The following is a 14431-nucleotide window of genomic DNA, read 5'->3' on the forward strand; positions in this document are numbered from 1 at the left end:
AACTATGTAAATCATCAAACTCATCAATAATATCATATGATAAGATTAATTGTGATTGGTCAAAATATACTATTTCTCGACTATTTTTATTAGTTCTTGAATTTGACTGAGATTGTCACATCATTTGGACGCATGGTATCATTTTGTTGGTTTTGAATTTGGTATGAATGTCAAGTCACTTTAACATGTGACATAAGTTCGGACTTTAAAGTAAAATAAATCTTAGAAACTGAATTTAATTAAATAAACATATTTATTTGTAAGACTAAAAAGAATCACTCAACTCAAATAAATATAAATTTATCTAAATTTTATATGAATTTAATCCAATAAAATTTATGTGTCATCGACTCTACGGTATGTTTTCCTATTTGGAAATTAGTTATAATTTGAAAAAAAAAGGAAAATAATAAAAAAAATAAAACCAGCGAAATCAATAGGAGCAGACGACTTTAAGACATTTGAACGTGTCCCATGAATAAGTCAATATCTGTTCAAACACACACTTGACAACAGGGATGAAATTGTACTATAATATTCTGCTATCATCTTTTAACCGCCAAAAAATTCATTAAGAGTGTTTAAGGTTCAAAATATGTGAATCAAAAATAATATTTTGTATAATTTTTTATCTATTTAGTAAAAAATTTTAAAGAAAAATGATCGACCGACTACTCTGAGCTATATATAGCTATGCCAGTAGTTATTTTTCTAGAAGATAAATAATTTGAACCATTCTTCTGCAAACTAAGGCCGCAACTGCAAAGAACATAACGTATCAAACAACAAAAGTTACTTTTCCTCTTTGTTGATGAATACTTTACACACATCATATATTATTTTTTAGCAAATTTGAGCTGACTAATCTCAGCAGTTTCTGTTTGACCACATAATGAAATTTAAGAATTTTCACATAGTAGAATATTCAAATTAGAAAATGTCAATCTTTGTTCCTTGATCTGGCTGGAAGATTTCTATAGTAAACTACTATCTTTTCAGATTAACCAACGTAATGTCACTCTTATCTGCATTAATGACATAATATCTCATTCAAGATATTAAATATTAGGATATCCGAGACAAGGTGAAAGTGATTTGGAGCGAAAGATGAGATGCGGGAAGCGAGCTCGATATGATTTAGGAATGTGATGAAGTCACAAAGGATGCCCCAGTATGGATGAATTTAGAAGAGGCAGAGGTAGACTGAAGAAGTATTGGGGAGAACTGATTAGATAGGACATGACGCAGTTACAACTTACCGAGAATATGACCTTAGATAGAAAGGTGTGGAGGAGACGACGAATTAGGGTACAACCCTAGAAGGCTAGTTAGGTTAGAGTGTATTATCTTGTTGTCCTTGCTAGTAGTCGTGGTACTACTCTTGGAGTTCCTTATTCTTCGATTTATATTACTATCTATTGCTTCGTGTAGTTCCATTATATAATTATTATTTTAGTAGTTTTCTACTATTATTTGTTGTTTTTGTTATTATCTATTATCTCTTCTACTTTCATTACGTTTTTTTCTAAACTATATTTGCCATAAATTGAGAGGGGTATATCTGATACAACCTCTCCACCTAACCTCAGAGGTAAAACTATAATCGGCATACATTCTACCCTCTCTAGACTTTATGCTGCGGGACTACCCTAACTTCGAAAGTAAGGCACACCTTAAATACATTGATTGGTGTAAACATTTCATTTTTTACACTAGCAATGGATATAAGTTAGATCCTCTCATCAAATGGTTTCCAAGGCAGCTGAAACCAAAAAGGGAAACTCTTTATATTAAAGAGCAATTTTTCCAAATTTACATTAGATTTCAGTGTTTCCTCTGAAGTCTTAAGCTATGTACATCTCTACAGTCTACATATTTTGTATATAAAAGAATGATCATGAACTAATAAATGAAACAATTTAACCAGGGACAACAATTGAAACAAAAATCTCACTTTGAAACTAAATATGTAATGAAAGGAGGTAGGGCAGATACCCTAAGAGCAGGAACCTGTGCCGTCTCCTTTCTGATTCTTCACTCAGTATGAAAATTCATTGCCTCTGAGGGATATATACTTTTTGACCCAAATCGAGATGTCCTCTAAGCAAGCCTGAGCTTTAGGCGTTTTCTGAAGCACGTAGAGGGTAGCAAAGTCATGCACAGCATCCTTGTAATCAAGAAGAGGGGCATCGACATTCACTCTTCGAAGTTCTTCTGAATAAGCAATAGCCCTGTCTCGCATCCAATCATACTGAGCGACCACTGTAAGCGTGGGTGGCATATGCTTCAAGTCCAAGGGTTTCTCGTTTCCTGGTTTAAGGGGATTAGCAGCTAGGTGGTCCAGATTGAAATCCGTCTCTGGGAGGAAAATTTTCCAAGCAAGAATGCATGTAGCCTTGTCGTAGAGGTAAGAGTTTGCCAGTTTCATCTCTGAATGCGTAGGAATATTTCCAATGAAGAAAGGGTACATAAGAATTTGAGCCACAACTTTTATAGGATCCAAAAGTTTCCCTGCCTCAACAGCATATCGAGCAACATAATTAGCAATGTTGGCTCCGCAGCTTACTCCAAGAAGAACACACCTATAAAATCAGATTGAACCAAAGTTACAAGCACTTTCTAGTATATTTCACCTCAAGTCATATGATCTTTTCAATCTGTCATAAGCTATTTAATAAATTGAAATGTATAGGTGTGAAAGGAAAGTAATTTGGTTCATTTACGCTTCTAAATATCAACTAATATACAGACAATATTCAAAAAGAGAGGCAGGTTTTTGAGGAGGATCATATATCTTAGTTATGATTTCATACTAGAGTCTCGTCTTCCAAACTGAATTTATCACACTAAGTCACTAAAACTCTAATTTGGCTTCTCAAAACTCCCTGTTTCCCAGGTCTCGAGACTTAAAACACCATCACACGGTCATATCTGTTTAGCTTACAGCTCAGGAAATCAAACGTAAACATCATTCAATAGTCGGGGCAGGCCTAATTAGATGTTATTTTTTTTGCATAATCCTAGCAGATGATGTAATCCATATTAAGGAAACTATTCCTCAAACAAGTACCACTATATCCAAAATAGAAGCTGAAATTACTTAACTTAGCTGGTACTCCCCTCAGCTCTATCTTTTCTTTTTTAATGACAAGGGAAACCCACAACCGCTACCCTTTGGGTGCACACAGGATAAACCTCCCACTCCTATGCTATTAGCTCGCAAATCACATAGGAGAGGTAACCCGCACCAGGCTTGGAGCTCGACCCCGAAGGCAAACCCCTTGCTTTCGTTGGCAAGGGGCTTCGAACTTGAAACCTCCAACATGGAAGTCCCAATCTCAAACCACTGGGCCACCCAGGGTCTCCGCTCTATCTTATATGACACTTTTAGTTTGTTCGAAACAGACAAACACATTTCTATATTTGAAGCCTCTAGCTCTAACCTTCTCAATTTACCTTTAATGAAATACCCTGTGACATGTGTAAGATCACAATTTCTTTCTTTGACATAGTTAACAGCACCGAACAAGAACAAAAACGAACAACGAAAGTACAAAATCAAACAAGATAAACGAAGAAATCAAAACTACTAGAAGTGATTTACTAAGGCAAGAACATCAATATTATACAACAGAAGGAATTAGTAACAGAAAATTATACCTTGAAGGATCTAGATGAGCTTCTAACCAAGGCTCAACCATAGAAGCCCCAAATCCATCCACAATTTGCCTTCCCCTATGCTTCTCTCCATTAACAATCCTCTTATCCAAACTTGACCTACTACATTCCGCCAAATTAGCTTGCTTCCCTAACCACTTAATCGCCGCAACCCCATCTTCAAACGCAGCCGGAAACCTACTCTCCGGTGCCAATCTATACCCAACAGCAATCACAATAGCATCACAAGATTTCGCCAATTTCCTACAAAAAACATCATTGGAAACCGTATCAATACCCCCAGTCACCCAAGCACCACCATGAAACTGCAAAATCACCGGCAATTTCTTACAATTTTTCCCATTTTTTCCCGGTACATAACCCCCATAAACCCCTTCACCAGATTCCAAATTTCTCAACGAAATAAGTGCAGATTGAGGGAGGTAAATCCTGAGAGATAGACAAGTCAAAGAATCAATATGCAGGTCCTTAGTTGCAACACCGTCGGTAGAGAAACTAGGGTTAGAAGTGATAATCGATTCATCGGCGCGTGAGACGACACCGTTAAAAGGGTATGAAATTGGGGATTGGATTAGTGATTGCAATCGGCGATTAAGGTTATACTTGAAGAGTAAGCTGTAAACTTTGACAATTAAGCTCGGCATATCTACTCCGATGAGAAGAAGAAACTTTCGGCAGTAGAAAACAGATTTCTTTATATATATGTATATAAGAATTAATTAACGAAATATGTTGAAGATTACAAGGGTTCCACCGCCGGAGTTGAATTTAGTAAGAGTTTGAGAAATTCAAGAAATGGAAGCTTCCATTGATGGAGCAGTTGTTGTTATAACGTGTGGGCGTCAGCCATAAATCACTATGAATATGGCGCCGGATTTATTTAATCTTTTCCAGATACTACGACTAAATCTTTTTTATAGGCCGATAATTATGCTTAATGATTCGACTTATTGATATTTCAATTTTTTAAATATATTAATTTGTTAAATTATTAATTAGATATAGGTCGATTTAGTATTGAGTTGATAATTATTGGACGAATAATATTTCAATCAAATTTAAGAGATTTTTTCATACAATCCAAATTGCTTATAGCACGGATCCGACATATTAAGTACTATTACTATACTTCATCTATACTCATATTTGTCACTGTTGACTTGACACACACCTTAAGAAACACTAAGGGATCGTTTACAAATATTAACAATACAGAGATTAGCATGCAAAATTTATTTTTATCAAGTGTTCGGTTCATTTTTTCCCACCTCATCTTGTGTTTAGATTATAACTCTATAAAAAACTTCTTTTCTATTATACCTTTAGATTATTATGTAATTGCGTTAAGGTAGATAATTGTTGGATAATATTATTTTTTTATAACCTTCTAATTAGCTATGGGAAGAACGATTTAGTTGTTTTGTTATTTTTTTCACTTGAATTATTTGAGGATAAATAGTTGACATCTTAATAAATTAATCACTCACAAAATGTCATTTTTCAATTTTAAAAAAAATAAATCATCTACTTTTAAAATCGAAAAAATGATCAACAATGGCAAAATTGAATAAACCATCTATATATACACATAAAATTGCAAGTTGTAGTTTTAATATGTATGTAAATTTTATATATATATATATATATACACACACACATTCAATTTCGATCACAAACTTCATATACAAATATACAACTTACATTTCAAATTTATATTAATTTGTATTGGATTTATTAGTAACAAACAACTCTCTCTAAATAATTTGTAAGCTAATTTATTTAAGTAAATTTATTAATACAGATTTAAATCATAAAATCAAGAAAATACACAAAATAATTAAAATGATTTGAGGGATATTTTTGTCTTTACATAGGTTTATCTCAAGGTATTATATCCTATGTATTACTAATTGCTCTAAATGAAAGGTATTAATAATACATCATATGATACAATGTAGGATGTATAACTAATCTATGGATTAGTTGTACATAGGCTCAAATTCCTACCAAACATGATAGCGAATAATACCTTACATAATCCATGAATTATTTCTTCTAATGCAGCATACCAAACGATCCCTAAATAGTTGGATAAAATTATTATTCATTTGACTTTATTAAATTTAATGCTTTGAAAAAGGTATTAAATGAGGAGTAAATAATATTTAATAGAAGTAGGACTGGTCATCGTTATGGTTAAAAAATCAAATCAAACCGTAATTCGAACCAAATTGATTAAAAATCGATATTTGATTTGTTTTAATCTGGTTTCAAATTTTGAAAATCTATATTATTTGGTTTGATTTTAGTAAAAAAGAACTGCAAAAATAACCAAACCGAAGTGAGAAATATATTATTCTTAAATAAAATATAATTGTTTTGCTAAATGTTATTAATTAACTTTAAGTCCTTAACATTATCAATTTATCAAGTCCAACAATTAAATTTTATCCTTTACAATCATAAGTTCAAGTCCATCAAAATTCATTATTTTAGTTTTACGAACCCTACCTTACATAAAATATTCACACTTTCTCTTAATTGAATCACTTTGTTCATGTAATAATAACTCTAGTATTGCATAATTGAGTCCACAGTAACTTTCATGCGGATTATTCATGTAATATGTCTATGTCTATCAAGATAAGTATCTCCTCAAAAAAATTATTTTTTCAAGTCGAGAAAACCAAAAAAATCGATATCAAATCAAACAGACAGTTATTTTTGTTTGGTTGAAAAAAAATTCATTTAATTTTGATTTTATTCAATAATCGAACCAAACCGGGTCAGGAACATCCCTAAATAGAAGGATAAAATAGACAAAAAAAAATAATTATCTCTTAATTTATCAAACTTAACAAGTATTAGTTAATAACTATTGTTGAAACTTTGATTGATTGACACATGTATATTTATTTTTATAGTTAAGATTATCTCTTAATTTTGTCATAATTTTTGCCTAAAATTTACGTGGACGTCTATTAAGACCTTAACTATAAAAAAAATTGGTCACCACGCCCAAAACATCCCTATTTAAAGGTCAAACGAGCCGCACAACCAGTAAACCCACCATTTTGTCAATTTTCGTGTGCTATATTTCATTGAATTTTTGGTGATCCAGAATTTTGACATCATTTTTGTAGAAAATTACATGGACATGCCTTAAGACCTTAGCTATGGATTCATTTGGACACCATGGCCAAAACGGTCAATTTTAAAAGTCAAACGAGCCCCACAACAGGTAAATCCCTCATTTTGCCTATTTTCGTGTTCTACATTTCACTATCTTTTTTTTTGTGATTTGAAATTTTGACGTCATCTTTGTCAAAAAATTACATGTTGTTAAGACAATAGTTGTGGAACCAGTTGAACACCACAACCAAAAGGGTCCATTTTGAAGGTAAAAAAAGCCTAGAGCAGGTAAACCCCCATTTTGCCGATTTTCATGATTAATAGTCCACCATCTTTTCTGGTGATCCAGAATTTCAATGAGATTTTTTTGTCAAAAATTTACAAGGGCGTCCATTAAGACATTAGCTATGAATCCACTTGGTCACTATAGCCAAAACGACTCATTTTCAGGGAAAATGAGTCCCACAACAGGCAAACCACCTATTTTGCTAATTTTCGTATGTTGTAGTCCACGAAATTTTTGGTGATTAAGAATACCAACGTCATTTTTGTCGAAAATTTCATTGATATCTATTAAGACCTTATTTATGGAGCCAGTTGATCACCACGGCCAAAACGGCCATCTTCTTCCAGGGTTTGAATTTGGTTAAGGAGCTGTTGAATGCGTTGTTCCACCAGCTACGGAAAATAAGCAGGAACATGCTCTAAAAAAGCAACTTTCAAGGTCAAACGAGCTTCATAGCAGGTAAATCCCTTATTTGTCGATTTTCATGTGCTATAGTATATCATCTTTTTTTGTGATTCAAAATTATGACATCATTTTTGCCAAAAATTTACATTGACGTCCTTTAAGATCTTATCTATGGAGCCAATTTTTCACCCCGACAAAAAAATACTCATTTTCAAGGCCAAATGAGCCCTAGAGCAAGTGAACCCCGCCCCCCCCCCCCCCCCCCCTTGTAAATTTTCGTGTGCCATAGTCCACCATATTTTTTGGTAATCCAGAATTTTTACGTCATTTTTGTAAAAAATTTATATGGAAATCCGTTAAGGCCTTAGCTATGGTGTGAGTAGGTCACCACGACGAAAACGACCTACTTTCAAGGTCAAATGAACCCACAACAGGTAAACCCCTCATTTTACCAATTTTCGTGTGCTATTGTCCACCATCATTTTTGGTTATCTAAAATACCGACATCATTTTCACCGAAAATTTACATAGACATCCGTTATGATCTTAGCTATTGATCTAGGTTGTCACCATAATAAAAGAACATCCCTTTTCAAGGTCAAACGAGTCTTAAAACTGGTAAACCCCCAATTTTGCTAATTTTCGTGTCCTATAGTCCATGGAATTTTTGGTGATCCAAATTTTAACGTCATTTTTGCCGAAAATTTACATAGACGTCCGTTAAGACCATAACTATAGATCTAGTTGGTCACCACAGTCAAAACGACCTGTTTTCAAGGTGAAACGAGCCCATACTACAAAAACCCTTCATTTTGTTAATTTTCGAGTATAGTCCACCATCTTTTTTAGTAATCCGAAATTTCGACGTTATTTTTTCAAAAAATTTACGTGGACTTTCGTTAAGACCTTAATTATGTATTCAGTTGGTCACGATTGCCAAAACATTCCATTTTTAAGGTCAAACTAGCCTCACAGTAGGTAAAATTCCTCATTTTGTCAATTTTCATGTTCTATAATCCACCATTTTTTTGGTGATTCAAAATTTCGATGTCATTTTGCAGAAAGTTTACATGGACGTCCGTAAAAATCTTAGATATGGAGCCAATTGGTCACTACGATCAAAACGATCCATTTTGAATGTCAAACGAGCCCAGAGTAGGTAAATCCCCCATTTTGCCGATTTTAATGTGATAAAGTCTATCATCATTTTTAGTGATTCAGAATTTCGCCGTCATTTTTGCCGAAAAGTTGTTACAAGGATGTCCGTTAAGACCTTAGATATGGAGTAGTTGGTCATCACGGTCAAAAACATATTTTAAAGGAAAAACGAACCCCACAACCCGTAAATCTCCAATTTACCAATTTTCGTGTGCTATAGTCCTTGGAAATTTTGGTGATCCAGAATTCCGACGTTATTTTTGTCGAAAATTTACATGGACGTTCGTTAAGACCTTAGCTAAGGAGTCAATTGTCACCATGACCAAAACAATCCATTTTTAAGGTCAAACGAGCCTTACAGTGGGTAAACCCTCAATTTTGCCGATCATGTTATATAGTCAACCGTCATTTTTGATGATCCAGAATTCCAATGTCATTTTTATCAAAAAATTATATGGACGTCCATTAAAAGCTTACTATAGAGAAAGTTGGTCACCACGACTAAAATATCCTAATTTCAAGGCTAAACGAACCCCACAACAGGTAAACCCCCCCCCCCCCCCCCCCCCATTTTGCCAAATTTTTTGTGCTATAGTCCATTAAATTTTTTGGTGATTTGAAATTTCGACATCGTTTTTATCAAAAATTTACATGAATGTCTATTAATACCTTATCAATGGAACCACTTTCAAGGCCAAATGATCCCCAGAGCATGTAAACCCCCTATTTTTCTGATTTTTGTATGTTATAGTCCACCATATATTTTGGTGATCCGGAATTTCGACGTCATTTTTGCCGAAAATATACATAGATGTCTATTAAGACCTTAACTATAGAGTCAATTGTTCACCACAGCCAAAACCACCCATTTTCAAGGTCTAATGATTCCCACCGCAGATAAACCTCCAATTTTACCAATTTTTGTGTGCTATAGTCAATGAGATTTTCGGTGATCTGAAATTTCGACGTCATTTATGTCAAAAATTTATATAGACGTCCATTGAGACCTTAGTTATGGAGTTAGTTGGTCACCATGGCAAAATTGGACCTTTTTAAAGGTCAAACGAGTCGCACAATAGGTAAACCCCCGTTCTAGCGATTTTCATGTTCTACAGTCCACAGTCTTTTTTGGTGATTCGTAATCCAACATCATTTTTGTCGAAAATTACATGGACGTGCATTAAGACCTTAGCTATAGAGAAAGTTGGTCACCACGATGGAAACGTTCCATTCTAAAGGTAAAACGATCCCGATAGCAGGTAAACTCTCCCCCACCCGCCCCATTTTGCGGATTTTCATATGCTATAGTCCATCTGATTTTTTGTGATACGAAATTTTAACGTCATTTTTGCTGAAAATTTACATGGACGTTTGTTAAGACCTTAGTTATGGATCAAGTTGGTAACCACATCTAAAATGATCTTTTTTCAAGGTCAAACGAGTCCTACAATAGGTAAACCCCCAATTTTGCCGATTTTCTGTGCTATAATCCGCCATCTTTTTTAGTGATCTGAAATTCTAATGTTTTTTTTGTTCAAAATTTACATGGATGTCTGTCAAGACCTTAGTGATGGATCTAGTTGGTCACCACTGCCAAAACAACCCGTTTTTAAGGTCAAACGACCCTCATAACAGGTAAACCCCATATTTGTCGATTTTCGTGTGCTATAGCCCACCATATTTTTTGGTGATGAGGAATTTCGACGTCATTTTTGTCAAAAATTTACATGGACGTTGGTTATGACCTTAGCAATAGAGCCAGGTGGTCACCACGACCAAAATAGCCCATTTTCAAGGTCAAATTAGCCCCACAGCAGATAAACACCCCATTTTGCCAATTTTAATTTGCTATAGTCCATGATATTTTCAGTGATCTGAAATTCTGATGTCATTTTTACCAAAAATTTATAGGGTTGTCCGTCAAGACCTTAGCTATGGATCTAGTTGGTCAACATGACAAAAATGGACCATTTTCAAGGTTGAACGAGCCCCACAACAAATAAACCCCTCATTTTGTCAATTTTCATGTGCTTTAGTCCATGAGATTTTGGTGATTCGAAATTCCGACGTCATTTTTGTCAAAATTTTATATTGACGTCCGTTAAGAATTAGATATGGAGTCAGTTGGTCAACTACGATCAAAACGACCCACTTTCAAGGTCGAACGAGCTTAGAGCAGGTAAACCCCTCATTTTATTGATTTTCGTGTGCCAGTCCACCATCTTTTTTGTGATCCTGAATTTCGACGTCATTTTTGTCGAAAACTTGTATGGATGTCTGCTAAGACCTTAGCTATGGAGACAGTTGGTCACCACGACCAAAACGATCCATTTTTAAGGTCAAACGATCCCCGGAGCAGGTAAACCCCCCATTTTTCCAATTTTCATGTGCTATAGTCCGCCATTTTTTTTGGTGATCCAGAAATTCCGACGTCATTTTTGCTTAAAATCAACATGGACATCTCTTAAGACCTTAGGCATGGAGCCAGTTGGTCACAACGACTAAAACATGCCATTTTTATGGTCAAACGAGCCCCACAGCAGATAAATCCCCCATGTTGCCGATTTTCATGTGTTATACAGTGAGAATTAGATTTTCGATGAAATAATGAAATTTTTTCTAATTCTTTTGTATAAAAACATACAATAACTAAACGAAAACTCTACAGAAATAACAATCGAATAGTTTTTAACGGAAAAATTCAGTGGAAAATAGTAATTTTTTAGTAATGAATATACTTTGACAGAACTTATAAGAAATTAAAATAAAAAATTGTCAATAAAATTTAAGGGATTAAGAGCACATATTCCCCATGGTAAATACGTGGAAAATTAGTTTTTTGACAATAAAATATGTTCCAAAATAAAATCCACCTCAACATGATTCATTTGGATGCATAAAGGTCAAAATAAGCCGGTTGGGTAATTCTTCCTTGTAATCCTAGGAATGACGCACAAAATTTTAGAATTTTCAAATATTTAAACACAAACTAAAATATAAGATAATGTATCAAACTCAATTCATAAATAAAATATGTTTTTCATATTTGGCATTTCATTAAATCCTGTGTAGTTTTTATTTTAAGTTGCAGTATTCCACCACTAAAAAAAGTTCATCGCGAATCGATGAGAAGTTCGTGTCATAAAATATAATTTTCTCACCTATTTTCATAGAACCAGCTAGCCCACTGTGAAAATGTATGATGAAAAATAAATTTTAACATTTTTTCCTCATTAATTCAATCAAAGCATTTGAGTATTTTATGAGAATAGTCACTGAACATTTTCCAGTCGATAAAATACTAATCTTATAGTATTGTTAGTTTCCTATTCAAGCCATAATAATCATTTCTTAGTGACAAGACGGCCATATAAGCTACATTCTGAAAACATGAAGACACACTGCATTTATTTATACATATTTTTCCAATTATATATCATTTTATACTATATAGCTAACTTAATTTTTGGTCTATTTATTGTCATCAATTTCATCAAAGAGAAAAACACTACTAGTAAACAATTTTGTAAGTATGAAAATTGAAATAGAAATCATCTCCAAATTGGTAATCAAACCATCTACACCAACCCCACATGAACTTCACAATTACAAACTTTCATATCTTGATCAAATTACTCCAAATATTTTGATGCCACTTGTTTTTTTCTATCAAGCAAACAATAACTTCACCAAAACACACATATCAAACCAACTCAAGACATCTTTATCACATACCTTGACAAAATTCTACCCTCTTTGTGGATGTCTAGACGTAGCCAACACCCACGTCAACTGCAACGATGAGGGTGTTCCATATGTAGAAGCCATAGCCAAATGCAATCTCTCAGACTTCCTTCTTGATCCACTTCCTAACGAACTTAACAAGCTCATCCCTTGTGATTTACATGATGTTAAAGAGTTTTGCTTACTAGTACAAGCAAACTTTTTTCAATGTGGAGGAATGGCTATTGGTATAGCCATTTCTCATAAGATAGCTGATGCATTGTCCACGTTCATGATTATTAATACCTGGGGAGCTATTGCAAGAGGGAGTATCGACATACCTTGTCCAAGATTTGATTCTTCCATACTATTTCCACCAAGAGATGTAACAAAGTTCAAATCAAGCGTCATGATTGAGAAAGACAACATTGTGACTAAGAGGTTTGTGTTCTCTGCCTCTAAAGTATCAGCACTCAGAGATAAGTATACTGAAAAGGGCACTGAAAATACTAGACCTCCCTCGAGGATTGAAGCTTTATCAGCTTTCATATGGACACGTTTGATGGCAAGTATTCATGCTGAAAGAGATGAAACTAAGATATATGGCATGGTTCATACGGTGAACTTACGTACCAGAAGTGATCCTCCATTGCCTGATTCCTTATTCGGGAATGTAATGCAAGTAGTCGTTACAGTACCAGCTACAGATAGTAATGATAATAATAGTACTAATAAGGAACAAGATTTTGAGCTAGTAAAAAAAGTAAGAGAAAGTATAAACAACGTAAACAGTGAATTTGTCTCAGGTCTCCGGAAGAAGGATCAAAAACACTTGAGTTTCATCAAAGAGAAAGCAAATGAGCAGAGGAAAGGGGAGCTAGTCGTGTTCAACTTCACTAGTTTGTGTCGATTGCCTTTATACAAAGCTGATTTTGGTTGGGGAAAACCGATATGGGTAGGATCGGCTAGACTTGTTCTCAAGGATGTTATTGGTTTCCTAGACACAAAGTCAGGTAATGGCATAGAAGCCTGGGTAAATCTCAGAGAAGAAGACATGGCTATATTTGAAGCTGACAAGGAATTGCTTTCTTGGTGTAGTGACTGATCCTAAAATTTGAGTCTTTTGACATGTTATAATATTGGAAGTTATGTTTTTTAAATTCTTATATTCATCACCTAAAAGCTCTTACTATAGGACCTTTTACAAACAATACAATATTCTCACTCGAAATACACCTTTGTGGTCAAGCTAGCCCTTCCCTGGACCCGTACATAGCGGGAGCTTTAGTGCACCGGGCTGTCCCTTGTTAGTTGATCACTCAAGAGAATCAATTACAAGAGTAAGATATAAATAGGTCCATCTCCCAAGAGATGGATATAGTTCACAAGTTATATAAAGTTTACTCTCATCACAGAAAAGTTAACTGGCTCAACGCCTCAACCTATTGAGAAAATATTTATGGAAATAGCAGTTAACAAAAGGAGATACCTTTGAAGACGATGTAAGGCAGACGTTGGATAAAATAAAAAAAGGGGATATTTCGATCAATTGGACATTGCAGATTCAGATACTCCCTGGATTTTACCTTCAAATTTGTTCTTTTTGTTGCAAGTAGTTAGTAGTATATTCTTGTTTTGATATAAAGCATCATGTAGCTTTTGGTTCATTTCTCTTATAGCCAGCTAATGCTTACAAATGGACTATCCTGACAAAGTTTAGTTCCTAAGTACACGAAAACATTACGAGAGCCAACACATTCAGCATCTCTTTGTTCACAACGATTTGCTAAGATCATTCAGTTCCACAGAAAGCCAAATGAGAAACAAACAAACAAATTAGTAAGACTTTGATGCCATAAGTTACAGGCTTCCTAATGACAATCTGCAAAGTTCACCCTCTGTTGTTTATTATGTTTCAATCATCACACTATTTTGAGGCTCTTTTGTAAGCAACCTCTCTACCTCGACGTGGTAGTTCCTTAAAACTCACTTGTAGAATTCCACTAGGTATGTTGTTATTGTTGTACTTTGTGATATTCCGGTTACACC

General features: G+C 34.4%; 2 protein-coding genes across 2 annotated transcripts; one reads left to right on the forward strand and one right to left on the reverse strand.

Moving 5' to 3' along the window:
- Window positions 1–1763: 1763 nt before the first annotated feature.
- On the reverse strand, window positions 1764–4596 carry LOC101256876 (probable carboxylesterase 11). Its single transcript, XM_004239127.5, has 2 exons — window positions 3661–4596; window positions 1764–2582 (listed from the first exon to the last, which is right to left on the reverse strand). The coding sequence occupies exons 1-2, from the start codon at window positions 4320–4322 to the stop codon at window positions 2039–2041; spliced, it is 1206 nt and encodes a 401-aa protein (XP_004239175.2). The 5' UTR covers window positions 4323–4596; the 3' UTR covers window positions 1764–2038.
- A 7595-nt stretch (window positions 4597–12191) lies between these two features.
- LOC101253286 (stemmadenine O-acetyltransferase) lies at window positions 12192–14080 on the forward strand. The gene has a single exon (XM_004239451.4). It carries the CDS (start codon window positions 12192–12194, stop codon window positions 13485–13487), a length of 1296 nt encoding a protein of 431 aa, XP_004239499.3. The 3' UTR covers window positions 13488–14080.
- The last annotated feature ends 351 nt before the right edge of the window (window positions 14081–14431 follow it).

The sequence above is a fragment of the Solanum lycopersicum genome, chromosome 5, assembly GCF_036512215.1.
Source record: "Solanum lycopersicum chromosome 5, SLM_r2.1".
Classification (NCBI taxonomy): Eukaryota; Viridiplantae; Streptophyta; class Magnoliopsida; order Solanales; family Solanaceae; genus Solanum; species Solanum lycopersicum.